At 41.4% G+C, this 27,982-nt stretch overlaps 3 protein-coding genes and 1 long non-coding RNA gene across 5 annotated transcripts; 2 read left to right on the top strand and 2 right to left on the bottom strand.

Moving 5' to 3' along the window:
• Positions 1 to 3,667: 3,667 nt before the first annotated feature.
• Positions 3,668 to 6,880, bottom strand: LOC115541716 (uncharacterized). The gene is made up of 3 exons (XM_030353563.1): positions 6,872 to 6,880; positions 5,521 to 5,678; positions 3,668 to 4,993 (listed from the first exon to the last, which is right to left on the bottom strand). The coding sequence occupies exons 1-3, from the start codon at positions 6,878 to 6,880 to the stop codon at positions 4,099 to 4,101; spliced, it is 1,062 nt and encodes a 353-aa protein (XP_030209423.1). The 3' UTR covers positions 3,668 to 4,098.
• Positions 6,881 to 14,853: 7,973 nt separating this feature from the next.
• On the top strand, positions 14,854 to 20,493 carry LOC115541715 (uncharacterized). Its single transcript, XM_030353561.1, has 9 exons — positions 14,854 to 15,229; positions 16,572 to 16,778; positions 16,995 to 17,233; positions 17,330 to 17,430; positions 17,557 to 17,717; positions 19,352 to 19,546; positions 19,855 to 19,941; positions 20,043 to 20,283; positions 20,364 to 20,493. Exons 1-9 carry the CDS (start codon positions 15,097 to 15,099, stop codon positions 20,491 to 20,493), a joined length of 1,494 nt encoding a protein of 497 aa, XP_030209421.1. The 5' UTR covers positions 14,854 to 15,096.
• Positions 20,494 to 21,100: 607 nt separating this feature from the next.
• On the top strand, positions 21,101 to 21,821 carry LOC115542782 (uncharacterized). The gene is made up of 3 exons (XR_003976611.1): positions 21,101 to 21,116; positions 21,283 to 21,391; positions 21,506 to 21,821. It is a non-coding gene; the product is annotated as an uncharacterized LOC115542782 (long non-coding RNA).
• LOC115542781 (uncharacterized) lies at positions 21,705 to 24,369 on the bottom strand. Of its 2 annotated transcripts, XM_030355199.1 has the most exons (6): positions 24,083 to 24,364; positions 23,830 to 23,963; positions 23,094 to 23,241; positions 22,742 to 22,990; positions 22,359 to 22,629; positions 21,705 to 22,031 (listed from the first exon to the last, which is right to left on the bottom strand). In XM_030355199.1, the coding sequence occupies exons 1-6, from the start codon at positions 24,349 to 24,351 to the stop codon at positions 21,831 to 21,833; spliced, it is 1,272 nt and encodes a 423-aa protein (XP_030211059.1). In that variant the 5' UTR covers positions 24,352 to 24,364; the 3' UTR covers positions 21,705 to 21,830. The 2 variants fall into 2 exon arrangements, with proteins under 2 accessions (XP_030211059.1, XP_030211060.1); XM_030355200.1 differs by lacking the exon at positions 22,742 to 22,990 and having other exon boundaries at positions 24,083 to 24,369.
• Between the last annotated feature and the right edge of the window lie 3,613 nt (positions 24,370 to 27,982).

Genomic DNA, 27,982 nt, shown 5'->3' with positions numbered 1-27,982 from the left:
GCCCACCGTCCCGAAAAATACGGAATCGTCCTTTATTTGGCAATTAAATGTTGCGTCCCGTATTGAACCAATACGGGAAGCGATTTGTTCCGTATTTCCATAAATGTCCAATACACATGTCTGTCACACACACATCAACACTAAATCTAATTCTTCATTCTTACTTTATCGTCGTTGTGGATATCATTAGCAATGAGTAGCCTACTTCATGTTGGGTCTTGAAATGTCAAGACCCAACAGAAATTGAGTCAAACAGAAATTGAATATCAATATTATTTTAGTCTAATTACATTGTGTATAGGCTATATGCACAAGCCAACTTATACAAAGTGGCCGAAAAATAGAAAACAGAAACGCTGCAATGATTTTTTGTAGAAAACAGCTTTTATGTTTATACTGGTTTTCTTTGACTTTTAGAGACACGTCAGTGTAATTGTGGATGGCGAGAGCCCTGCAATAGAGCTGGACAGCAACGGTCTTCATCACTGCCACTTCTGCAGATACAAAGGGTCGAAGTGTGATATCGACCATCACATAAATGCCATGCCGCAGTTAATTACAGAGGTACATTTTCTTAATTTTTTATTATTATTATTCTACATATTTGATGCCATTTTAAATACAATATTTAAAATATGTCCACAATAAAATACGTTTTTATTAATTGTATTGTATATTTTGTATATTTCTTCTTTCAGAGTTCACGATCATGAAGTGCGGTTTAGGGTGCAGGGAGAAGACGCACTTTCATTGTTATAATTGTGCAATAACAATTATAAACCGACAACAGATCTTAAAGCACCTGGAATCGCACAACACCCCAGAGGCCCCTCCAGTCACCCCAATGGCCCCTCCAGAGAGACATGTGGCCCCTCCAGAGAGACATGTGGCCCCTCCAGTCACCCCAGTGGCCACTCCAGTCACCCCAGTGGCCCCTCCAGTCACCCCAGTGGCCCCTCCAGTCACAAAATAATGGCATGTCTCTTTAACATTAACAAAGTGGTGCTTGTCCGCCGAGTTCGAGCTAGTAACGTTTCAAACCGAGCCGTTTAATTTCTAAACCGACTATAAACGATCTATAACCTAAGCGATCAATAAACTGTGCCTTCCCTCAGGCTCAGTTTGATATTAAACAGACATTCAGCAGCCACTAAATCTCTCAGTCTTAACTAGACAGTATTTTATTGTGACGGCCGGTTATTGAGCTAACGGTCCTCCCGCTGCGTATTGCGGGTGAAACTAAAAGTAACCCTGCGTTCACACCAAAAGATGCAAAAAGTTGACGCGCGTCGTGATCCCATTCAAAGTGAATGTAGAGACGCGTTGCTGCTTTGCTGCCGCAGCATTTGCTGCCGTTTTGACACGCGTCAAAACTTGATTTGACGCGCGTCAAAATCTGATTTGCGGCGCGGCATGCCCGTGCCCGCTGCCGGGCACGGGCGAAGGGCGCGTTCACGTATTTTGCGGCGCGTCAAATGCTGCTCGAGTTGAAATATTTCAACTTTTGACGCGCCGCAAAACCTTTGCCGCGCTGCAAACGTGATGACAGCCAATCAGCGTTCAACAGCGTTGCCACTGAGGCGTTGCCACTGAGTGTCATGCCGTAACAGCCAATCAGTGTTACTCCCTTGGAGTGACCTTGAGTTCAGTACCTGATCCTGATCAAACCGCTAAAATGGAGGAGAAGATTATCATTGCAGTTTCGTCATACCCGGTGATCTTCAACACCACCTTGGCAAATTATAAAGACCGGACGGTCAAGACCAAGGCTTGGCTGAAGGTGAGCGAGGAGGTCGGGCTAACTGGTAAGTCTTTTTGAATTTACTTTAAAATACTATCAAATAAAATACTATACTAAAAATACTATACTTTTTTTTTATTTTTTATAAATACTATACTTTTTGAATTTACTTTAAAAGTTACTTTATTCCAGCTATCAATTGAACCAAGCTAGTTAGTGAGCAGTCATTCAACTATGTGTCCCCACATCACGACTCACTACAATGGGTGCCCGGTCATTCAGCTATTCGGCACCCAGGCTCTGGAACTCCCTCCCCCCACACATAAAACAGTCAACCTTCAAGTCAACCTTCAAGTCACAACTCAAAACTCACCTGATCTAACTGATCACTGTTTTGATTGTTTGTTTGTTTTGTTTTGTCTTGTTTTTGTTTTATTTATTTCTTATTTATTATGTTTATTTATTTATTTATTTTTTCCACAATGTCTTGTTTTTTTTTAAATGATTTATGATGACTATATGCTCTGTAAGGTGACCTTGGGTGTCTTGAAAGGCGCCTCTAAATTAAATGTATTATTATTATTATTATTAACAGTTCAGTTCGAATTACACAGCGCAGGCTTTTTTCTTGTCAGAGGAGGAATGCCGACGACGGTGGAAGGTCCTGAGGGACACGTACCTCAGGGTGAGACGCAGGGAGGAGGCAGGAAAGAGGAGTGGGTCAGCAGCAGGCCCGTTGAAGACTTGGAAGTACTCTGCAATCCTGTCTTTCCTCGGCCCATTTGTTACTCGAAGGGAGACCAGTAGCAATATGGTGCTGGGGGTCGAGGTAGACGGGATTGCAGAGTACCCAGTCGAGGACCAGGGTTCAGAGGCAGCAGCAGGGACAGCGAGTGACCTAGGAGGTTGGTCGATAAGCGAAGACACACATGCACGCCCATACACAGCATGATTTGTTCTATAGATTGATAACTACCTCTTGTCACCTCAAGATCTAAGCTGTGAGGAGCCGGAGGCTGCTGCTGCCTCTGAACCCATTCCACCACCACCACCACCAACTGCTGCTGTCACCACTCCTCCTATTGCCCCAGGTATGTCATTTAACATGAGAGAAATTACATTTATTTTATGCTACACTTAGTTTTATGTGGTCATAAGGGTCCCTATGGTATGTTATGAGTATGACTAGTTATGTACTCATAGCCTTTCATGTTGAATGTATTTTTGTCTGTTACCTGACCCAAAAATGTTGTTTCCATTTGAAACAGTGAGGACACAAAACAGAAGAAGGGAGACTGAGATAGAGACCTTACTGCTGGAGGTGCTGAGGAAGCAGAACACACCTGTGCCTCCACCTGTCCTCTCAGAGGATGAGCACTTTTTAAAAACATTACTTCCTTCCCTGCAGCGATTGCCACCCAATGCAAAGGAACAAATTAAATTCCAAATTTATAAATTATTGCACGATGCAAACTGCATTCATAATCCAGTAGAGTTTAATTTGATCAATCAATTTGGACCAGTCGATGACTAGGTTCTGGGGTGACAATCGTTGCAGGGAATGATCCATGCCCATTTTGTTCGTTTTTTGTTTACGCACACACACACACACACACACACACACACGCACACACACACCAATAAATTATCTTTTATACCAAAAATGTGTCTTCATAATCTTTATTGAATGGCCATTTATGTTGCTTGAGGGAAATGTTGCAAATTATTTTGTGCCACAGATTTTGGGGTCCAAGCAACTTTGTTTAAGGTATTTTTGTCAGTTATGTTGTGCCCTGCTCGTTGAAGAGCACAACCAAGAACGGGAGGTCCACGCAGCAACAGTTAAATGAACGTCACATTTATTTAGTAACTCGAAAAACCCCACAAATCAGCATTCTGTAGTGTAGAGTTGTGTTTACAGTTAAACTAAACTATGAGTATGCTAAAGGGCTAGAATAACAGCCCCAAACAAAACCCAGTTGGGTGCCAGGCAGCACCAGCCTTCCAGGTGGGAGAGCGAGAGCGCCATGTTGGATTCCCCCCATCTTCTGCTTATTCGGCCTCCTGCAGGTGAGTTCAATCCCTCAATGAGGTGGCCAGCCAATCAGCTTCCCTGGAAGAAGAACAGAGGCCAGCAGAAGGGAAGCAAGACGGCTGAGGACTGTCACAGTTACCTGATTACAAAATATAAACTAACATTAACAAACTTAGTTAATAATGGCATATTACTGTTGTATGTTAAGGAGACATTCTTCATTAAGTCAGAAGATCACTGTCAATAAAGTAATTTCAGGAAGTTTGCTCAATAGTAATGTGTGGGTGGCTCTTAAAAGAGCCGTTTTGGGTGTGCTGGTGCGCTACACGTTGTCTTGCCATGGGACGGTTCCCTCAGCGGAGAAGTAGGACTTGAAGGCCTCCCGAATCCTGATGGCTTCCCTCGCTGAGTTGTTGGCAGCAACTCTCCGTAGACCTGGCAGTGGGTCCACCTCGCCAACTGGGATGTTCCCCCTCAATGCACTTGGGGGGGCGGTCCTTCGCATGAAGTTGTGGAGAATACAGGTAGCCTTCACACACTTCTCCGCAACCTCAACTTTGACCTCGAAGGCACGCCTGTAGACCCTCCACTGGGAAGAAAGGATCCCAAAGGCATTCTCCACAACCATCCGAGCTCGGGACAGACGGTAATTGAAAACCCGGCGCTCTCTTGCCAGGTTGCGACCAGGGAATGGCCTCATGAGGTTTTTCCGCAGTGGAAAGGCCTCATCAGCCACGAAGACATGTGGCTGTGGTCCTCGGTGGTCAGCTCCTGGTAGTGGCAGGTCGGCAGGCAGTTGGAGGGTGTCAGACTGAAGGGCTGCACCAAAAGCAGAGTTGGCCAGAATCCCACCATCGCTGGTTCTTCCGTACCCCCCGACATCAATCACCCGGAAACAATATTCCGCGTCTACAACCGCCAAGAGAACAAGAGAGAAAGTTCCCTTGTAATTGTAGAACTGGGATCCTGAGTGAGCAGGGGCTTTGATGACCACATGCTTCCCATCTAATGCTCCACAGCAAAGAGGAAAATTCCACCGCTCCTCAAACCTCCCTGCAATGGACCTCCACTCATCTGTGCTGGGCACAGCCATGAACTCCTCCACCAGAGAGTCCCAGATTGCAGTGGCAACATCAGGGACAATGCTGGAGACAGTGGAGTTCCCAACACGGAAACTATTTGCGATGGTCCTGTAGGAGTCCCCAGTGGCTAGGTATCTGCAGAATAAAAAAAAAAAGTGTTGTAGTGAAGATAGTATAGGTATCATACATTTACAATATTTTTTCCCCATTTATTTGTAATATATATTTTTACAAAGGCAGGAGTCATATTTGATCAACATAATGGATCTATTTATTGTATTTAGCTTTCTGCTAAAATCTTAAATACATTGCACTTTCTAAAAAGCTTTTTTAACTTTGCCTTTATTTTCTATTTTAATACTAAAATGCCTTTTTCTATTTTACCCATTTCTTTGCATATGTTTTTCTTTTACTTATCTAATATTTTATTTTATTGTATGACAATGTTTATATGTGAAGCACTTTGAGTCTGCCTTGTGTATGAAAAGTGCTATATAAATAAAGTTGCCTTGCCTTGCCTCGCCTATTTGACTACATACTATACTATTGTCGGCAGAGGATAATAATAATGGTAGTGTCTACCATGGAAACGCCTGCTTGGTGAACCTGAAGTAAAATGTTTATGTTTCGATTTTTGAGACACAAATTATGAAACCACTCACCGGAGACAGATGGACAGGCGCTCTGAAGCTGAGATGGAGCGCCTGTAGTTGGTGTCCAACCGAGAGATCCTAGCACCGATCCTAGCTAGCAGGTCATCAAACTGGGCCGGAGTCAGCCTCAAATAGCGCTGGAATCGTTCGCCATCCAGACGGAGCTCCTGCAGAAGACGTGAAATTCACCGAGCTCTGTACGGCTCCGAATGGTCTCATGAACCCATAAACGACGACGAGCATTCTGACGTCTCTCCCTCTTCCACAACAAGTAAAGAGATATGATGCTCGTAATGTCGGCCATGGTTGTGAATGAATTCAGAAGCACCGCGGGAAAAACTTGCCGTGCCGCGAATCTTCACGCGCTGCAAAACTGCGGCGCAGCAGAAGTTTTGCGGCGCGTCAAAACTTTTGCGGCGCGTCAAAGCTTCTTGATTTGATGCGCCGCAAAACTCAGGCGTCAACGCGTTCGGGCAGCAAATGCATCTTTTGGTGTGAACGCAGGGTAAGAAGACGACGCTGATTAATGTCTGTCGCGTTTCCAAAATAAAACTAACTAACTTCATCTGGTTTCGATCGAGGTAGTCTCTGCTATGCAGCTATGAGGTCCAGACCAATTACTTATAAAACATTTATCGGCGCTACATCTGTTAATCGGGGGTTACATCTCATTTTAGTGTGTGCCTCTCTCCCCTATATATTGTAATGACCTCGCCGGTGACATAATGATGTCGAGTCATTAGTAGTTGAAGGTCACCAGGTCACTGAAACCCGTAACGTCGTAACCAACGGCAAAAAACCGTTGGCAGAAAACCAACCCAAAACAAACCCCGGTTACCTCGGCAACCCCCAACACGGTCTCACTCGCTTGCAGGCCCCCACCCTCCTGTTCTTCCAAGGCCCTCCCCCAGATGACCTAATGATTCGCCCCCACGCTGATTGACAAGAAGACCATTACAATACATGCACAATTTGCACATAGAACAACTGGCATAACGGACAACGAAATATAATGCAACACATAACACACAAACTATTTACTGTCCCAGGGTCGCTACATTATGATGCGTTGCCGCTGACAGTCTGTATCTCCGACGTGATCATCGCCATTTACACATCTTTAACACGTATTCCCTTAACAGGTTGATCATGTAATGTCCGTAGAAGTTTTTTTTTTGTGTCGGTTTGGCATATTTTCGGCGTTTTTCCCACTTTACTTTTCGATTCTCGAAACTTCCCGCGGCCAACCTAGAGCTTGTCACGTGATGCCTTTCAGCGAATCACATTGTCGCGGGTCACAAATGTGCATTAGCCAATGAGGTAGTGAACTCACGGGTCACACAACCCGACTTGCTCTGACCTGCGCCATTATGATCATAGCGTCATAATTGCGCAGGTCTGAGCAAGACGGCTCCTACCATGGACATAATAAAGGATGGACCACAGACTGGAATATGGCCGCCCATTCATTCCTATACAAACTGCTCAGTGGCGCGGGGCCAAGACAAGTGACCTAGTCCGTGACGTACCGGATGCAGAGATCTTCTTCTAGTTTAGTGGAGGATCATAGTTTTCCCCATATACCGCCACCTACTGGACTACTACACAGGAGTTTGACAAGGACGTTGGCAAATGATACTTTAAATCTTAAAAATAAATTCAAAGAAAAAACCAAACCAACGAAACAAAATAAAAAACAAAAGAAATGAATAAATAATAAAAAATATATTTACTTAAGGTTAAATTCTTCTAATTAGGTTAGTATCTTTTAGCTAATTTATCAGCAATTTCATTGCCATATATTCCATGGTGGGCTGGAATCCAAAAGAACTGAATAACTAAACCAAGGCTCATAATATTTAAAAGATGCTGCTTTACCTCTATCACCAAATCTTCACGTATTGAATTATCTGTTATAAAACTTAGTATCTACAACCCATCTAAGAGCGGTTATTATTGTGGCCATCTCGATTGAGTATACTGATAAAGTCACCCACTCTATATCCATATCATTTTTCAAATTCTGGAATATATATGCCAATACCACATTGTCCTTTGGGATCTTTAGAACCATCTGTAAATATGTAAGTATTTAAATAACTTTATTAGCATTAGCAAAACTTTGCTTGGTGAGATGCTCGCTTTTTCGAAATGGAATAAGATGCAGCTGGGTAGGCGCTGAGAATTGATGCATGAGGCATGATGGTGGCACGGCAGACAAGTAGAGGAGCATGATGGACTGGGATCTGATGAGGAAACAAAAAAGATTATCGAACTTAACCCTAACATAGTAAACGAATGTAGGCCTAAAAAATTCAGTTCAATGTTATTGCTTGAGAAACAGATTGCTTCCAACTAACTTTACGAAAAATGCAATCAATAATTTATATAAAAGTAAATGTTTACATATCGACCAGCAACGAAGTTGGAGTAGCCTACCCAAATAATGAATTGTAATACAACAACTTCTAGAAAAGCATGTCATTGGCCAGGACCATCCTTCACACTTTGTTGTACTTTACACTGTCACATTTTGATGTTTTACTATATGATAGAGATTTGAAGCATAACTGAATCATTCAAAGTAAGATGTATTCGTTCTGAATGTGTACATTTGCCTCTGCATGTAAGATTATTATTGTTGTTAACTGTTTTTTTAAATTTAATTTTAACTGGCTGGCCTGTTTTTTTGTTTTTGTCCATAAGCTGAGAGCTGTGCCAATGTGTTGGACCAAGACCATCTTCAGGATTCCAACCTTGGCCCATCGTTGTAATATGCCCCACTGCGCACACACACACACACACACACACACACACACACACACACACACACACACACACACACACACACACACACACACACACACACACACACACACACACACACACACACACACACACGCGTAGCATAAAAGGAAACAGTATAATACCCCCCAACGCCTCTCTACAAATCACCAATCAACACATTCAATTCAGAAATTAAATACATTTTATACAGGACTACTTGATAGGCACAGAGTAAATAAAAGTAAAAACATGGATTAATTAGAAACATTTAAACAAGAGATATAAAAAAAGGAAGTGAGGAAACTATGTAGATTTAAGGTGAGCACTAAAGATGTGAATAAATAATAAATACATTGGGGATCTTTAGAAATGGGTTTCTCTTGCAAACAATGTTGTTACTCTGCAGAGACTATCTCTGTGTTTATTAGGCATGTCAAGGAACACAGGAATCTTGCTAACTTTAGATTTTCTTGTGGGCTTGTTGGGTGTCCGTGTAGTTTTAGGACTGCCACTGCCCTTCAGATTCACATGTATCGCAACCACTCAAAGCCCAAACCAGCTGTCAGCAGGTCTCCAAGATGTATTGATCTGACCTGCCATATTGAGGGATGTGCCTTCACCTCAACAAACTTTTCCAGCTTATGTGAACATTTGAAATGGCACATTAGAGATGGCAAGAAAATTGAATGCCCTTTTGAAAGTTGCAAAAAGAATTTCAGGGTGAGGTCTTCTTTCCTCTCACATATGAGCAGAAAGCATTCAGCTGAGCAAGCAGCTTCTGCCGGAGGAGTGTCTGGTGATAATACCGACAATCCTGATGATGGAAAGGGGAATGATTATGGCACAGACCATGCAGAATTTGCTGAAATCGGGGAGAGTTTCTCAAACAAAGAAGATGGAGATGTATTCCTGACAAACTTAGCGCTCTTCTATCTTAGAATGCAAGCTAAGATGCTTTTGCCAGCCACAACAATCTCAGCTCTAATTGAAGAGTTCCAAGCAATCAATTCAAATGGAATGGCACACATACTGACTATAATAAGTCAAGAACTAGAAAAACTTGGGATACCCAGAGATAGAATCAATGAAATACTGGATGGCCTATCAAAAGAAAACTACTGAAGATGCACAATGAGGGTGTTTTTCGCTCAGATCAAACCAGAAAGACATTTTTCAAGAGTAATTTCAGTTATGTTGAGCCAACTCAGGTTTATCTTGGAATTGATCCTAATGGTAAAGAACGTTTCTGCCAGTATGTGCCAGTTAAAGACGCTTTAAAAGCACTTCTGAGCAACCCTAAAGTTTGGGAACAGTACAATGCTACAAAGATGCACTCTGCGGGAGCCGCACATGTGTTAGAGGATGTGCACGATGGTAAGAACTGTAGAGAAAACACCCTGTTACAGCAAGCACCATCCTCTGTGTCAATCATACTATATCAGGATGCTTTTGAGGTTGCAAACCCACTTGGATCAGGCAAGAAGAAGCACAAGCTCCTTGCTGTTTACATAACACTGGGTGAAATACTGCCACATAATAGATCCGCTATAGACCCTGTGCAGTTGGTGCTTCTTTGCAGGGAAGTTGATATTCACCATTTTGGCCAAGAAAAAGTATTTTCTACCCTAGTAGATGAGCTTAAGGAGATTGAGGAGTCCGGCATTACTTTAAACAGTGGTGTGACCTTGCAGGGGGCAGTGATAGCAATCGTAGGTGATAACCTGGGATCACATTCTATTGGGGGATTCACAGAAAATTTCAGCAGAAGCAAAAACTTTTGTCGATACTGCAGTATAGATAGAGAAAGTTTTGAAAGAGAGCCAACAAAGCTTGGCCCAGTAAGGACAAAAGAAACCTATGAAAACTGTGTTGAGGAGTTGTCCAGGGGTCAGGAATTCATGATTGAGGGTGTGAAGTTTGACTCAGTTTTCAACAAACTTAAACATTTTCATGTGTGCCAACCAGGCCTTCCACCATGCCTAGGGCACGATCTTTTTGAGGGGATTGTTTCCAATGATCTCGCGTTGTACATTGAGAACCTGGTGTCTGTGGGAAAACACTTTTCGTATACTCAGTTGAACAGAAGTATATCTAATCTGAAATTACAAGGAAGTGATGCCAGTAACCGGCCATGTGATGTAAGGCCAAAAGGGCAAAAGTTGGGTGGGAGTGCTGCTCAGAACTGGTGCCTATTGCGGCTTCTCCCAATTCTTATTGGTGATCGAATAAAGAATCCCCTGGAAGACCAAGTCTGGTTGTTGTGCCTTAAACTTAGGGAGATAGTGGAGCTTATTTGTGCACCCAAAATCCATGCCAACCAGGTGGCCTATCTTAACATTCTAATCAGGGAATATCTGGACTCTAGAGTGTCTCTTTTTCCAGACAAATCTGCAAAACCAAAACACCACTACCTTCTCCACTATCCAGACCTTATCTTAAAATTTGGTCCTCTCATTCGCCTCTGGACATTGCGCTTTGAAAGTAAGCACACATATTTTAAGCAGTGTGCACGAAAGCTCCGCAACTTTAAGAGTCTCGGTAGCACTCTGGCAGAAAGGCACCAGTTACTACAGACCTACCTGCACAGTGGGAACATTTTTGCTCCCGTTCTCCAAATTGATAAGGCAAATGCATTTGATAGTCAAATCTACAATGCAGCGATTCAGCAAGCAGTGACCTGCAGGGGGTTAACAAAAGACACCACAATGGAAACAGCAAGTGCCACATACAAAGGCACCACATACAAAAAGGGCATGACTGTTGTTCTTAATCTCAATGACAGTGGCTATGTGCTGGGTAAGATTGCTCTAATAATAGTCAAACAGGAAAAGGTGTATTTTGTTTCGGAAAAATATCAGTCAGTTCCAGTTTTGGACCTTGGGGTGCACTGTCTACAGCATAGCTGTGAGACTCAGTATGTTTGTGTAGGTGCTGACAGTCTTGCTGACTATTACCCGGTGCCTGTATATAGGAGGTTTGATCTCGATCTTGCTGTTCCCCACCATCCTGTCTGTTTAGGTCACGAGTGATGGAGGACATCATACGTGGCACCCTCCCCCATATTGATGACGAGACTCTCGGGAGACTTGTAGAAAGTCTCTCTGCAATGGGTCTGCGGGAGGCAGACGACATGATGTATATCAGAGAAGATGACATAAAAGACCTGCTGTCAATTGTTGATTGCAGGAAACTTCTTCACAAATTCAGCAACAGAGGTAAGGCATCATTTATAGCAAAAGGGTCACTCTTGAGAAATCCAGTGGGTCTGCTGTCTGGCCACGTCGCTGGCAGACCCCTTGTCCCCACTAAGGAGGACAAGGGAATGAATCAAATGTATTCATTATTAAAAAAATAAATAAAAGAAAAACAACACAATAATACTGACAGGATCTGTATGCAGATATCTTGTTCGCCTCGAATTGTGACCCGTTTGCTATACATTATCCCACTTACTAGATGGCTACCAACTAAATTAATCAATTAATTGAAACAAAATTTGATTTTAAATGTAAATATTTTATGTAGAAATTATATTATCTTAAATGTTGGTATGCAGAGAAACATTAAACTTTATCTGTACATAAAGGCAGCCAACAAATGACGACTATGAGCCATCAAGACCTCTCACAAATACTGACCCTGACACCAGTCTCAGAACTGGAAACAACAGTGCAGTCCCCCATGATTCCAGCTGGAAACAGCAACTGGACCACATCATTTAGAGTACCCCTAGAGAAGTGTAGAGCCAGCCTCCGTAGAAAGCTGAATGAGAAGGAGAAGCCCGATATCTCGGACAGGAGACATATGGTTAGAATGATGGTGGATGAAATGAGACAGCATTGCCTAAACCCCACCCTCAGCCAGTGTGCATTTATTGCAAAAGGCATCATAGAAAAATATCCTAATAGCCTTCAAGACAGGACAGAAGAGGGAGAAAAGATGGGGAGTGGCCACTACACGCTCTGTCAGCAGCTGAAGTCCAGAGTCGACAATCTCAACAGAAACAACACTCTAGCTCGATTGAGAAAAGAGAGAAGGCCTGCTGTGACTCCTGCTGCCACTGCTGGCAACAGTGAGCCAGCCAGAAAATGTGCCAAAACAGACTCATATGGCTGCATTAACTGGCAGCCAATCGTTCTCCCAGAGGGAGAAACGAAGGAGTCTCTTCTTCATAAAAAAGAGGAGCTCAAGCTCATTTTCAGCCACGAGGGCCAAAGAGGAGCGGACAGGGCAAGAGTAGCAGAACTGATGGAGACTACTTTCGAGACCCAACGGCGCAATATAAACATGCTGCCAGCTATGCAGAAACTGATTAAAGAATGGCCATTCCTCTTCCAGAAGAGATTCCTCCTTGATCACTTCAACCAGCTGACAGGGATCGAGCTGGATGCAAGACTCAGGGAGTCCATGGAAAGCAAGGGGAAGAGGGTAATGACATTTTTCCAGTCACAGCTGCTTCGTTGGGGAAAAGAAGTAAGGACAGTCCTCGCCAACTTGGCAAAAGAGCCAGAAGTTGACCCCTGCCTTGCTGTCGTATTGACCATGATGGCCTTCTTTCATGAAAAAGAGGACGCCCTGTTCATTCTAGCTGATGTAAGTAATTGTTTTATGTTATTTCCATGATAACGTACAGTTCACTTAGATACTATAATATTGAATCCAAGTACTGTTTTTTGCTCTTTTGTGTTACTTTTTCATATAGCTCACCACCACTCAGGCAGACGCAGAGACCCAGCTTTCCCTTCCTAGGACGCCAAGAATAATCCTGCTGGGTAAGATTGCTACACTTGAACAATCATTAAGGGTTCCCAGAGTCCAGAAAATCCTTTAAAGAAAAAACAGATGAATAAAATGTGTTTTCTAATATACACTTTTTTGGCAATTGTTTCTCCTCCTTTTTTTTTTTAACCTTTTTATTTATTTTATACCAATATTTATGATGTAAATTTTCTATATACAATATTTTCTTCTTTAAGTTATTTATTAACTTCTGATATGCAATTACTTTTGTGAACAATTAAGTTTAACACATACATATCTCTGCTAGGAGATTCCATTCTCTCAGCGAAGCAATGGATGCTGGCCTTGGAGGGCAAGGTGTTTATAACACCAACCAACCTCCAGATGGACTTCACCTCTGCCCTGGCGGTCCTCTTTGGGTCTCATTATGCCTTCAATATTGAGTACCAGCCCGAGGCAGCTTCTACCCTGGATTTCATTCAGAGGTAAAAACAAATAATCATGTCATTTCCACATTCATGATCACCATACATTTCTTTTAAAGCACACTAGTGATGGGCATGATTAATCAATGATCCATCATGTGAAATTATTATGATCTAATAGCCGTTGTGTTGCGCAGTGCGAGTCCCGATGCAGTGCAATGAATTTCACTATGTGGCAGCACTAAAGAATGTATGTTACCCAGGGGGAAAAACCTACCAGCAGGGGGAGATACTAGTAGTAGTAGTAGACAACAGAACAGGCTCAGGCAACAGCCTGCGAGCTGCCGTAGCTGTCAAAAACATGACGAAGTCAAGACGAAGTTTGGCATCGGACAGCTTTAGAACCGAAAACAACCAAGTCATTAAACATTGCTATAAGTACAACAACACGACAACAGAAATGATATACTACATAATTTATATGCATCACTTGTTCATTGAAGCCTACATCCGATCCGACCGCGTCACGTTGGCTCGCTAGCATAAATGGCGCTATGCTTTCCTACTTTGCCTTCATCAGGGAACTTATTTGCACATTTTGTTTTTTAGATGAAGTAACGTTAGGTCCTTTACCACTCAGAGAACCGTGCCGTGCCCTTATGCAGTGCATGGCAGCATCTAAGGAGGCAAATATGTGTTTAAAAGTGTCGTAGCATGTTTAACATGCCGAACACACCCTATGGGTAGACATCTTATATGATAGACGGAGCATCGAATGCTACCGCCTACTAGCGCTAACAAGACGCGGGGCCGCCATCTTGGAGTGGTCATCCGCTCCACTCAGTGTAATCCGTTTGGCTGGAGCAATGAACTGTCAGCGCATTTAATTAATCATACCTCACTGAATACCACAGATTTTCATGCGGTTTTTTGTCATACGTGTAGCTATGATAAAGGCCACATGGTTTGGCGTGTTTTATTATTCAATACCAATGGTACGGCAATGTTAAACCTTGCTTGTGAAAAGTAATCCCCCGATTCCTATTGTGGATGGTCCGCCGATTTGAGCAGGAATACGCTGAACAACAGCCCGGCATCCTGTTTCTGCTGCTGTTGCTGCTCCCGGTTGACCACTCCAAGATGGCGGCCGTATTTCTCGCGTCCCAGCAGCCAATGCTCCGTCTATCTATAAGATGTCCATGTATACAGACGGTAAATTATGGAGGACTAAAAGTGCCACAATTAAATAAATAAATACACCATTAAATAAATAAATACACCATTAAATAATTCCTTAAATGTGTCATTAATTAATTAAAATTGGAATTAAATACATAAATGTTTTATTAAATGTGTCATTAATTCATTAATTAAATACTATTTAATTAATTTACATTTACATTTCATGATTTACATTTACATTTCATGATTTACATTTACATTTCAGGATTTACATTTACATTTCATGATCCTGTGTTGCAGTGCTTCATGAAATGTCAAACTGTCAAACTCGCCCATCAAAGTTGGTAGGCGGATCCTAACGCCTGATTGGTTACCCTGCGCATCAAGTCAAGGCAAATCAATTCCAGATAATGCATTGACGCAGAGCGAGTGAACACATTCGGTTTACAAAATGTCTAAAAGCTGCCCGGAGCTGCTGCGAGAAGCCGCTAATTTAATAGAAGAGGCTCTGAGCAGAACTCCTCCGGCTCCGACGGCTCAGTCACAGCAGACACCTGCTGCTCCATTACGTACACCCGTCCAAGGTAAGCTAAGTAATTTCATGTTAGCCGGGTGTGCTACTAATCACAGCAAGGGCTAGCTAAATTTGCTTCGTGTGTAATACGTTCGTTGTTAATGGTGGGAGCATAAAACTAGTTCGCTAATCGGCTAAATAGTGTGAGCTGATTTTTGGCGGGAGCGTGTCTATGTTCCCCGGGTCCTATGTTCCCCGCTTTGTATGAGACAGGGGAACATATGACCCTTTTTTTAAAAAAAAGGGTCCTATGTTCCCCGCTTTTCCCAAAAAGGGTCCTATGTTCCCCGATATGTATGTGACCGGGGAACATAGGACCCTTTTTCTGAAAAAGGGTTCTATGTTCCCCAGTTGCGGCGGGGAACATAGGACCCTTTTTTCTGAAAAAGGGTCCTATGTTCCCCTGTCTTCCAGACAGACCATTACTGGACCATTACTTCCACCATTACTGGAAGAGGACGTCTGGTTACGGGAAACCCATTTGATACCTGTTCCACTGTTAAATAGCGGCCCAAATTGGTGGGCGCTATCCTGGTAATTTCTCTGCACAATTTGATTAGCTAAACATTTGTTTAGCCAATTCATGTAAAACTATGAGGGTTTTGATTGACCCGACCCTATATTTCCCTATCCTTGAGCCGGGTCGGGCCGGGCCTTTGATCGAGCGTTTGTGTTTTTTTTTAATCATTGCTTTATTGGCCTAATCTGAGGAGAAATCTATGCCATAAACAGAAATATTATAGGCCTTTATTGCACGGGTCTTCTCAATGCCGTGGAACGCTCCGTTCACTTGCATGGGTAGTGGTCCGGTAACTTCAACCCCAGCGTCTTCGGTTGCTAAGCGACGTCAACGTCTTTGGCGGACTATTTCACTGCTGATCAACACTACGAATGCTGGTAACGAATAATTTGTAAAAAGACACACCATGTGAAGTTATTTTTTCGTTTTGGCAAGTAGCTGTGGATTGTGTAATAAGCGGGATAATGTATAGAACGTCGCCGGTCATTATCGAAAATAAGCCCCTTCAGGGCGAAGCAAGACACCTCCGCTGCACGTCGGTGTCCTGTTCGCCCTGTCGGGGATTATTTTCCCAATGATGACCGGCGTTCTAGATTCATTATTCCTTACATATATATTTAGCAGAGTAGGCCTACGTAACTAATGTGTACAAAGTTACACATGTATTAAAAAAATGTCGGGTTGAAATCGGGCTCGGGCTCATAATATTACATAATACAGAACGTGCTCGGGTCTATTTGGGCTATAGAACCCCCTAGCTCCGGTGTAGCATCCCAAGATAGAAGTTGAGGCTGCTTTAGCTGTCTGGTGACCATTTTTATCTATGTTGCAGCTGAGGTAGCAAGGCTCTTTGCGCCGTATAACGGCGGAGCCAGAAGAAATATCACGAGACGACCAGCTCAAGTCCAAGTGAGTCGAAGAAGCTATACACACACTGTGTGTTGTTTGGCTGACCACAAGGCGGATAAAGTCCCAAGCGTACAGCTTAAAGCGGACCTTCATACTTCAGGACTTGGAGAGCACAAAGTGACATTTTCAGGTCAGTGCGAAACTAGGCATTTACCAAAACCAAAATAAGTTTGTACTGTCCGGCTCGTTGAAATGATTTGCAGTTCTACTCAGCATTTCTTTTTATAGTTATAAATATTTCCTGTTCATATTTGACTCAAACTTAATTGATTTTCATAGTGTGAATAATAGTTATCACAGGCTTATTTGAGTCAATATGAGTTATGATTTTTTTTATTTTCTCCAGGGAATGACAGCGATCCCATGGTCATAACAAACAAGTTGATGGAAGTATTTCCGAAGCTCCAAGAAGGGGGAGGCTTCGAATTTTTAAAAATTGCAGGATCTACACGGAGTCGATATCTGGCATTGCTTCAGTGTCCCAGCACTGGATACACGCTTGCCTATCTAAAGGATCCAGCTTCGATGATTGGACAGGCTACAATCTTCATTCGTCCGCTTCAACAGGATCTACCCTTCGATTGTGTACATACATTTACAGAGACCTAGTTCAATACATAATCAAAACAAAGCTTACTGGTGACTTTCAATCATTAATTAAACGCTATTTGTTGTTGTTAGGAGAGCTCAAGTTCTGCCTCTGGTCCAGTCATCCCCTGCATCACCTGTCAGAAGGAGGTTCCCTTTTCAGAGATGAAGCTGCACAGATTGAGCTGCAATGGGTATGTACTTCCTAAAGCAATGCAAGGGTCGCATATTAATTTTTCTTTGGGAAAATGTCTCTCTTAAGAGTCTTGTGCACACAAATAAGGGAGTATGACCATAATTTAAATTTTGTTAACTTCAAGGACACCCATGCAGGAATCAGAGAAAGAACAAGAGGGAGGCCAAAGTGATAGTGAGACCGTCAGTGACAGTGTTCCAGTGAGGCCTGGAACATCAGCTGAAAGTGCAGAAGTGCCAGCAGTGATGGTCAACGAGGAGCTGGATAGTAAAGAAGCAGACAGCGGTTTGTGTCATCACGATAGGGTTGCTATAACTGAGCAACTGAAACAAAGTCAATAGAAAAATAACACGATATAATTAGATAAGATAATACAGTTACAGACAATTAACCTCTTAAACCCGAGCGCCCCCGGGGACGGGGGCAGCTGCACCAACGTGTGCTGTAAACAGCTGTAAACAGCACCACCATGCTCCAACATGTCCATGTTGCATACCCACGTAACGGGAAGAAGCTCGGCTAAAAGCCCATGATAACCATTTTTACCTAAACAAAACACAATTCTAACAACAAGCAACTAAATGAGCCCGTAGCAAAACACGCAAAACGTGCATGCGCGCATAATGGCCGTCGCCGATTTCGCTACTCCATGCCACCCACACAAAATAGGTCATATGAAAGCTGAGGCTCCACAAATTCCAATGATATCACTCCCATCACTCTACGACGAAAACTCACCGAACTAGCAACCAAAGAAGAGCAAAATAAACAAAACAAATCAAAAACGTTATACAGTGTGATACTTTTGAATGGCGAATGGTGTTTTTTTTACATGGATTCGGGTCCCTCGATTTGACGTTCCCTCGACTCTATTGGCTCTTACGGTTCGATAGAGGTGTCAATCATCCAAATTGACCAATGCATACCCACGATATCTTGGGTATATCCAGCAGTGGCATGACAGCCCTTAGTGTTTATAGTTAGTTAGTTAGTTATAGTTGTTCAAAGTTGCTGCCAGCGTGTATATATATATATATATATATATATATATATATATATATATATATATATATATATATATATATCTTTATCCCTAGTGATTGTAGTTTTTAGCTGTGTTTTTACCTTTGATTTTACAGTTTGGTTTTATTATATGTATTTCCCAAATATATCTGCTCCAGTTGGAGTCAAACTTCATTTCGATTGTATGGTTTACTTTGACTGGAAAAATGTATAGAGCCCTGGGTGAATTTTCAAAACAAGTCAAAAATGTTGAATTTGGATGGAATGAATACCTATAGTGATATGTCAGTGAAATAAAATTAGATTTACAGTCTGGTACCTTAGAAAGGTCAAATGGTGCCCAAAAGTGCCCAAATGGCCCCATTTAGTCCGCCTGGACCTACCTGTACTAAAACCTCTCTAAAATCACTTTATTCACTTTATTAGCATTTATCCTGGAACAGGGTACTCATTAGATGTTGTTATATGTTTCCCTAAAGGTTCTGGGCTACTATCCCATAGTTTCAAGGTGGTATTCACTCTAAGTAATGTGTTTTCTCTAGGCGAAAATTTAAAATTGACATTTCTTACTATGTTCTAGCAGAATTTACTCTGACACAGTAACATCTATATTGATTCTGACACTTCTGCAGTCCCCTCACAGGTGTTACCTTCTTTTTGAAACCAACTTTATTCATATAGCCCTTGTAGTTGTGGAGGCATACTCTATTCATTTTGGGCATGTCATTTCGGGCAGGAGGCCTGTGAAATAGGCCTAGGGCTTAACAGGTTAATAACATGCAACTGGGTTATATTTTCTAACTGTTCCTATATTTAAATTTTGTTCAGAATGCTGTTTTGCTGTTGTCTTGGATGTCTCTCTGGAATAGATAACATTATTGTTGTTGTTTGTTTAGAATGGAAGCTTATTGAAGAACCGTCTCAAGCTGCCAAAGTTTTCAAAGAGAATCTGCTGAAGGAACATGCATCTGGGACACCACTTCGAATGAAGATGGATGTAAGGGACTCTGAAGAGGACAGGGAACGGGAACTTCTCTTGTTCTATAAACAGCAGCAAGAATGGGCATGTCCACTTCATTGTACTCTTGTTGGTAAGTAATATAAAGTTTGTAAAATAAATGTATAAGTAAAGTTTATACCACTCAAGTATCTTATATGGAATTGTTAAATGGGAGAATGGAATCCAAACAACTATGTAATTGATGACCACTAATGAAAATATACCATGCAATATTCTCCTGTAATCTGAAAGAATCAATATTAAGGATGCTATTCTAGAATTACAGCCAATAGAATATTGACTATTTTTTCCCTTGCTTGTTAAATGTTAACTTATCCAGTTACCTGTATTAGTCAGCCACTGTTTTTCCACTGTGTTATTCTCAGTATTTTATTTCAGGTGATGCTGCTGTCGGAGAGGGAGTGATGAGGTACTTTCTGACAACGGTGATATCCAAACTCCAATTTGGATTCAGTCTAGATCTTGGTAAGTCTCTTACTATTTGAAGGTTAATATGTACTTTTAAAAATGTATTTAAGTGGTTTAATTGTTGTGACTTTATCCCCTGCTCTCTTGATATTTTACAGGAGGAATGGGCCGAACACTGCTGTTTGAGGGTGAACCTGACCATCTTGTCCCAGCAGCATCAGAGGCACTCATTGAAAGCAATCTCTTCCGGGTTGCAGGAAGGATGTTGGCCCACAGCTTTCTGCATGACGGTCCCCATGTCACAGGATTAAGTCCTGCTGTGATTCATGTACTGTTCAATGGGGATCCTGAAATGGCAACTGTTGTTACAGAAGACTGTCCTGATCTGCACATCAGGAGGTATGTAACATATAAGAAACTTTGTCTTGCAAAAAATATTGTTTGGGCAAATATAATAACTTGTACGGTCTTGATTCTAGCTTGAACAAGAAGAACTCACACCAGAACAGAAGGACACAGTTTCAGATCTTTCCATGTCTTGGGATCTTCCAGCAGTCACCAAAACAAATCGGAGATGGCTACATAACAAACTTCTACTCCATGCAGTGAGTTCCTGCCGGTTAAGTCACATAATTCATTGCTGTAGTTGTTGAAATTAGTTATAATTATAAGTGTTGTAAACTCTGGCTTGTTATGTTATCACTGGCAGAGATGGAAAAGGCCAAATTTCAGTGGTGAAATTCATGCTATGAATACTTAATGATATTTAGTCTTTGCCTATTGTCATGTTAGTCCTTCAAAACCACCATTTAATGTATATACAGTTTTAAAAAATCACACTACAGTAAATTGAGAGCAGCTTAACAACACATGTCTGGTTATGTGAATTTGCTTTTTGATAATCTACTTTAAAAAGGTGATACAGTCAAGAGTTCACCACTGTTAACTTCTTTCATTTACAGTTTTTAAACATTCGCAATAGACACAAGTTGCTGAAATTTAGAAAGTGGAATTCCCCCATTTATCCATTAGTTATGTCTTAAGCAGAACATTTTTGTCAAGTGTGCATGAAGCACCGCATATTCTCAATCACAGGCAAACTGGGACTGTAGACAGGACAACTAGCACTCTTTAACTTGTCATCCAGGTAGAATGTGATTTGTTGCAAAATGAAGGGAAAATACACATGTAAATAGTGGCATACATTATTTTAAAATGTGTTCACACCCCAGGTAAGTCAGTAATTTAGTTATATTTGTCACTTTACTTGATGAATTTACATGTATTTTCAATGACTGAGCTGGTTATTTTTCCTTTTACCAAGAATGTGATCTGCATATTCCTTCACCAAAATAAATTCTCCCTTTTAAAATAATTACAATTTGTGTATTCTTTAAGATGCTCCTACAAAAAATCACATGGCCAGTTGAGGACAGTGATGATGAAGACTTTGACTTAGAGTCCACGTGCCGCGTCACTGGCTTTCTAAGGTTGTTCATTGAAACAGGTATAAACACCTTATTTGGCTAATGCATTGCTCTCTTTACAAATGCTTCTATGTCTCATGGATAGATGTGATCAATTAGAACTAAATGTCTTGAATCCATTTTATGACTTTTAGCTTCATCAGGTACCCTGGCCCAGCTGTTGACATTCTGGGTTGGCTGGGAGATGCTTCCTCCCAAACTGAGAGTGGAGATTTCTGGGGGAACCCTTCCTACGTCCTCCACATGCTTCGAAACACAAAAGCTGCCAGCTCATTTCAAAACCTACATGGATTTTGAGGAAGCACTTGTCTCTGCCATAAATAGTGCACAGACTGGATTTGGACTTGTTTAATTTTTTCAGACAGATGTCATTGAATGCACTGTTAAGTAGGTCAGGTCAATTGACACAAGTTCAGTGTCTTTGAAAACTAATAAACAAATAAAACACTGGGTTGGACATCAGTCTGCTATGATTCTTGATAAAACTTGCACAGTCTCTACGTATAATCTAAGTGCATCAGTTAAAGAAACTCCTGGAGCTGGCAAAATGGCAACCTCTTCATCTGAGAGCTCACGGGCCAGCTGAACCTCAGGGACTGACACAGTGCCTCCATGAAGACTGTGAGGTCCGTTCCAGTCGATCCCATACTCTTCAGGAACCTGAATGGAGGACAAGCATGATCAATCTTGTACTTAAAACTAGTTTGACATGTCATTACACAAGGTAGTTAAGATTGTTATTTTTGGTCACCAAGTCGGTGAGAAATTAAATGTTGCCTATTCAATTGTTGTTTTGTAAAATAATACAGTTGTGCATAGTATGCACCGTAAAAATTACAGCTCAGAGGTTGATCTTTGAAAGCTCAGGAGACTGAAGAAACTATAACCTATGTTTCATTTAAAGTAGCACGTTTAGCACAATATCTTGTCCCATTATTCCTTTGGGGAAACAGACAGTGAAGTGTTCAAAGTTGATTGTTCTTTAACCTCAGTAGGATCCTCCATAGGGCCTTGCTCTCTGTATCTTCTCCAGAGTTGCTGTGGCGACTGATTCCTTTCAGTTCTAAGACCATGAAAGTTCCAAGCATCTCGGAAAGAGTCGAGGCTTTGCTGAATTAGTGGAAGGAAGATCCGGTGCAGTGCGAAAAGATGGACTTCATTGTCTGGATTCAGTGTTCCCTGATCTTGCAATGAAGTGAAAATCTGATAGAAGAGGTCCAGGGCATGTTCATAAACATCTCTCCACATCCTCTCTATTCTGTGTTTAGGATAAAATTGACAAATTGTTAATTTACGTGACATATGCTAAAGAAGTACATTAAACTGGTACGTTTGTTTTGTGAGCCTAGTTGTCAAACATATTTATTTACCGCTGATTGTGGACACTTCTGCCTGTGATGTGTGAATTCCTGTCGGTACCTCTGCTTCTGATCATGAATTCTGCTACATCTGCATTCTCCCCCCCTTTATCAGACCGTACCCTTGATGGCAGCCCATACTGCTCGGCAGCGGCAATAAAGCTCTGTAAGACCGTCTGAGCACGATTATTGCCAGCCACAGTCAGGTAGACCACTAAACGACTGAATCCATCCACCCCACCATGGACAACAAATCTCCACCTGTCAGCCAATTGTGAACACATGAAAAATAACAACTTTATTGTAAAGCAATTCTAATGAAACATCTAGAAAGATGCATTGTTTATCTACTTATATCACTGACCTGATGAGCTTATGGTGGCCATCTATATGCCACAAAGAGTTTGGGCCAGGAACAGAATACTGTCGTCGTCTTAATACACGCAGCCTTAGACGTCTCATGTAGACTCCCTCTGCATCGACTCTGCGTAAAGACTCTTGCAGTCTTGAGACTGAGGGGAGGAAAATAAAACGAATAACCACACACTCACTGGCTACTTATTTTGAGGAAATAGTGGTGTCATAATGAAAGACATGACGCGTGTATTTTCTATTTTGGATTTTTGAATGATTTTTTGTTTAAGAAGACTCATTCCCCCTGGGTTGTATGCAGTAAGCGAGGTGTGTTTATTTACGTTGCATGTCATGTTAATTAGGTTTGTTGTCCCGTTGTCATGGCGACCACTGCGGTCCAAAGGAAGTCCGGTTTTCGCTACGGCTAGGATACTTGTTACAACTGTATTTGTGTTATCGCTCCTCCAGTGATAAGCCAGGTCTTGATTTTAAATACAGGGCTTTAATGATCGTCAACCCGTGAGAACCAGGTCAAAGAAAGAAGATATAAATGAACAAAAAATAATGCTGTATGAATGTCTAATAAAGCTTGCGTCATAACATAAATACAACTAATCATCTGACACTGGAGGTCTGCAGCCAGACCCCTCGCAACGTCTTTCCATAAGCGGACTTCCTTCACCTTTCAAAGGGCAGAGCTCTGTATTAAAAATAAATGTAAATAATGCTCATATTAATATACTCACTTGGAACACGCACACCTCTTGCATTCAGATGACCGCGCATTAGCTTGTAGCCGGTGTTTGGATGTCTTCTGTGAATTTCTCTTACAATACGGTCTAACTCCTCATCACTCACAGCTGAATAGAGGTCTGTCTTTCTGCACAAACAAAATATCAACATCAAGTAATGTTACCTTAAACATAATATCCTTTCTGAGTGGATGAGACCAGCAATCCCTAAACTGAATTAAAAAAAAGAAAAAAAAAGTGTAAATACCTTAAACCGTTTTGTTTCATGCGCCTCCTGATGGTCCTCTTTGACACTCCGAACATCGCTGCAATTTGACCCGCGGGTAAGCCACTAAGAACTTGATGCTCCAGAACTGCACTCGGTATGTCAAACGCCAAACGCCCCGGTCCCTGTGTGTGTTGGGCCTGATGCTCCCTGGTACCAGAGAAGCGGTGGACTACTTCTTCTAAATTTGCAGTCACTCTATAATCAATATCTTGGTCAGAAAGTGCGGAAATAACTCCAAGAACTTCCATAAATTCCTCTGCTTCACTCGCTACATGCTCTGGGTCAGCAGGTCCTGCTTCCACATCCTCTCACCAACTCCCTAGAAAGTTCATGAAGATCCTCCATCATCATCATCTTCTTCTTCTTCTTCACACTCTAGATAAAGTTTAAGTTCAAATCAGTTTGACAGTTTAACAATTCCTCTTCTTCTTCTGCATTACCGCCACCTACTGGTATGGAGTGCTCCATTTTCTTTATCCAAGCACTCTACTTCAGACCAAAGCAATGGATCAGACTCGATTAGCGTTAGCCCCACCCACCGATTTTGATGGGCGAGTTTGACAGTTTTACATTTCATGAAGCACTGAAACACAGGATCATGAAATGTAAATGTAAATCATGAAATGTAAATGTAAATCATGAAATGTAAATGTCAATTAATTAAATAGTATTTAATTCCAATTTTAATGAATTAATGACACATTTAATAAAACATTTATGTATTTAATTCCAATTTTAATTAATTAATGACACATTTAAGGAATTATTTAATGGTGTATTTATTTATTTAATGGTGTATTTATTTATTTAATTTTGGCACTTTTAGTCCTCCATAGTAAATAGCCTTGTTTGAGATGTCTGCGTCTGCGCAATTATGACGCTCGGCTTGCAGAGCGCACAGCATTTTTGTTGTGTGCTCTGCAAAAGACGCGCGTCATAGTTGTTCAGGTCCGAGCAAGACGGCTCCAAGTCGAACGCTAGTAAGTGCGCGAGGCACGGAACTTCACCGAATTCAACAGCTGCTCTAAACACACACATATACATATCTATATATCTATACAAACACACAAAACAAACTCAGGTGATCATCACTTACACATCTTCAACGACGCACACTTCTTGTTTAGGGAAAACTCCAAACTCAGCCTGTAAACAAAATCGCTCCATTGCCTTTTTTTTCTCTGCGTTGTCTCTCCCCTCGGCAGTTTGCAGATACGCTCCGCTCCCAACCAATAAGCGCGTGAATCAGCATGCACTGAGTGCATGATCGGTTCATGCCAGGCACATGTCAGTGATACGGCCAGGTCCTTTATAATCGCAGATCATATTTAACAGTGGCTTATAAGTCCATGGCTCCCCATTCCCCACACATCTTTATCTTTCTTGTTATTTTACTAGAAAAACTTAAGTGATACAAATTAATTTACAAATCCAAATAAAGGAGGTAATAGTCTAGTCCGCGTGGCCCGGAAGTAGGGGAGAGGAGCCGGTGTGACGTATTACCCTGGGCTTCCTCATTTTTCTGTGGTGCTGCCTTCTGTGGCTGAAGTATTTATTGCAGCGTTCAGTAAGGTCTTGCTCCCCTTGTGGCTATGTATAGTATTTACGGCTTATATGTTTGGTCCTACTTCCTAGTGGTTAAGTGAGGGAAATACAGCTTGGGTTCTTAAAATACGTAACAGCCTAAAGACAGTTAAAGGTCTAATAAAAGATCCCTTATTATTACTGTAGAGATGGCTATGATGAACTTTATTATGATGTGTAACATGTAACATACAATTCCCAGCATTTAGATCTAACGTAACGAGCCTATTAGGTTAATTTGATTGCTGATCAAAAGGAGAAGTCTTATTTTATTTTAGGTTACATATATCTTTGCGTGCATGTCACACATTGCTATCATATTATTTCAATCAGATTTAAACCACTCAAAACAGATTGTGCACGAGCGATGGGTTTAATTAATTTTTGTATTTTTTAGGTTTCTCGTCAGGATCAATCCTGAATTTTCCAAGTGCACGGCGAAGTTCCAGACGAGCAAGAAGACAAATAAGATGGTGCAGAGGAAGCAGGTGTCCCTCAATCCCCACGTGGCTGCATTCATAAGGGACTTCACCGAATTTGATTGGCAGAATTTCTAAGGTAAGAGTATTAATTGAATGACTATTATGGGCAAATAAGACTAATTAACAGTAACCAAATGAACATACCACCTATATTTCACAGTGCTACTGCAGTCTTGAGTCCAGTGACATTTGTTTTGGCTCTGTACTCCATCAGAATGCAATTGAAAGGGGCCAATACATATCATGTCAAGACTTATATTTTCATTCACTTAGCCTTTTAAAATTGCTTGTCCAGTGTGATAAGTGAAGAGCAGTGTCCCTGTGCCTTCACACTGTTTTAATAATGTGAGTTTTGCATTTTTAATTATTTTTGCTGAGTCAACTTTTTTTTTTTTCCCTTTACAGACCACTTTCAGAACTTGACAGGGTTTCAGCCTGCGTTGCTGTACCAGGAGCTGCTGCTTCGATTGATAATTAATAATAATAAATAATGTTGATAGATAATATAATATATAATATTGTTGTTGTTTGTTTTCTATTTATTTTATTGATTGATTTTTACATCTGTTTTACATTTATATTTAAAGATACTATATATATATATATATACGATAAATTGTTTGATATTGTTGTTCATTGCTGTTGATTGTTATTTATATGTTTTTGTATTATAAAAAATATTTACAAAAAAAAGCTTTTTTTTGTAAATCAATCCCTCAAATGTCTGTAGCTATAGAAAATGTATTTTATTCTGATAAATAGAGTTTGTTATACAGTAGAACTGTCATATAAATAACAGTAAAAGTAAGAATACTGGCATATAAATAACAGTAAAAGTAAGAATAATTTAACAGTATAAAAAACCTGTAAAATGAGGTACAGTATTGTACTGTTTACTTGTATATACTGTTATATATTTAACAGTAGTACTCAAACATAAATAACAGTAAAATACTGTACTTAATGTTACAGTACAATACAACTACTGTAAAACAAACGACAGTACTGTTGTACTACTGTTATAAGTTTTGACAGTAGTTTTACTGTGATAGGAAATACATCAACTACTGGATAATTGTTGCCAGTACGTTACTGTTAATTTAACATTAAATCGTTTACAGTGTACTTAATCATCGGTCCCGGCGGGACCACCCCTTCCCCCCAACATGGTCATCATAAGGTTGAGTGATATAGTCATTTCATACACCGTTTGAAAGCTTAGAATCTCAGGAATCTCAACCAATGTCAACCTGTAACGGTGCGGCTTCCCGTTACCACAGGCAATGGACACAAACATGACTGACACCGGGATTTACAAGTACCCTTTTATTAAACACACACAGAACATTCAAACACTTTCATGACGCCACCTGCAACACACAAAAAAACATACGTTATGAGGAAGCCGGTCATGGGACATGGCACAAACAACGACAAGACGTAAAACACTCGCGTTACGGTTGCGCTGGCTTCCGGGTGACGGGGGCTGCGGGAGGACCCGACGTGAAGTCCGGAAGAACATTTGTGCGGTGTGGGGGTGACGTCAGACGACCGGGCGAGACCAAGTGTGTGGGAGGAGAGGGGTGTGTTGGGGTACTTGGGGAATGTTTAAGGTGTCAGGGAAGTAGGGGGTAAGGATGGGGTTTAGACAAATAGGTCTGTAGTAAGGTGTGTACCTAGGGGTGGGGATAGGTAAATCAGAAATGTGTAGGGGAGGGTTAATTGAATTAAGAGTGGGATGGGTCGGGCCAGGTAGGATATATTCAGGTCAAAATCATGTAGGTGGGGCAGAAGGGTCTGAGGTGAGCGGGTG

Source organism: Gadus morhua, chromosome 4 (assembly GCF_902167405.1).
Source record: "Gadus morhua chromosome 4, gadMor3.0, whole genome shotgun sequence".
Taxonomy (NCBI): domain Eukaryota; kingdom Metazoa; phylum Chordata; class Actinopteri; order Gadiformes; family Gadidae; genus Gadus; species Gadus morhua.
This window is presented reverse-complemented; position numbering and strand designations above follow the sequence as displayed.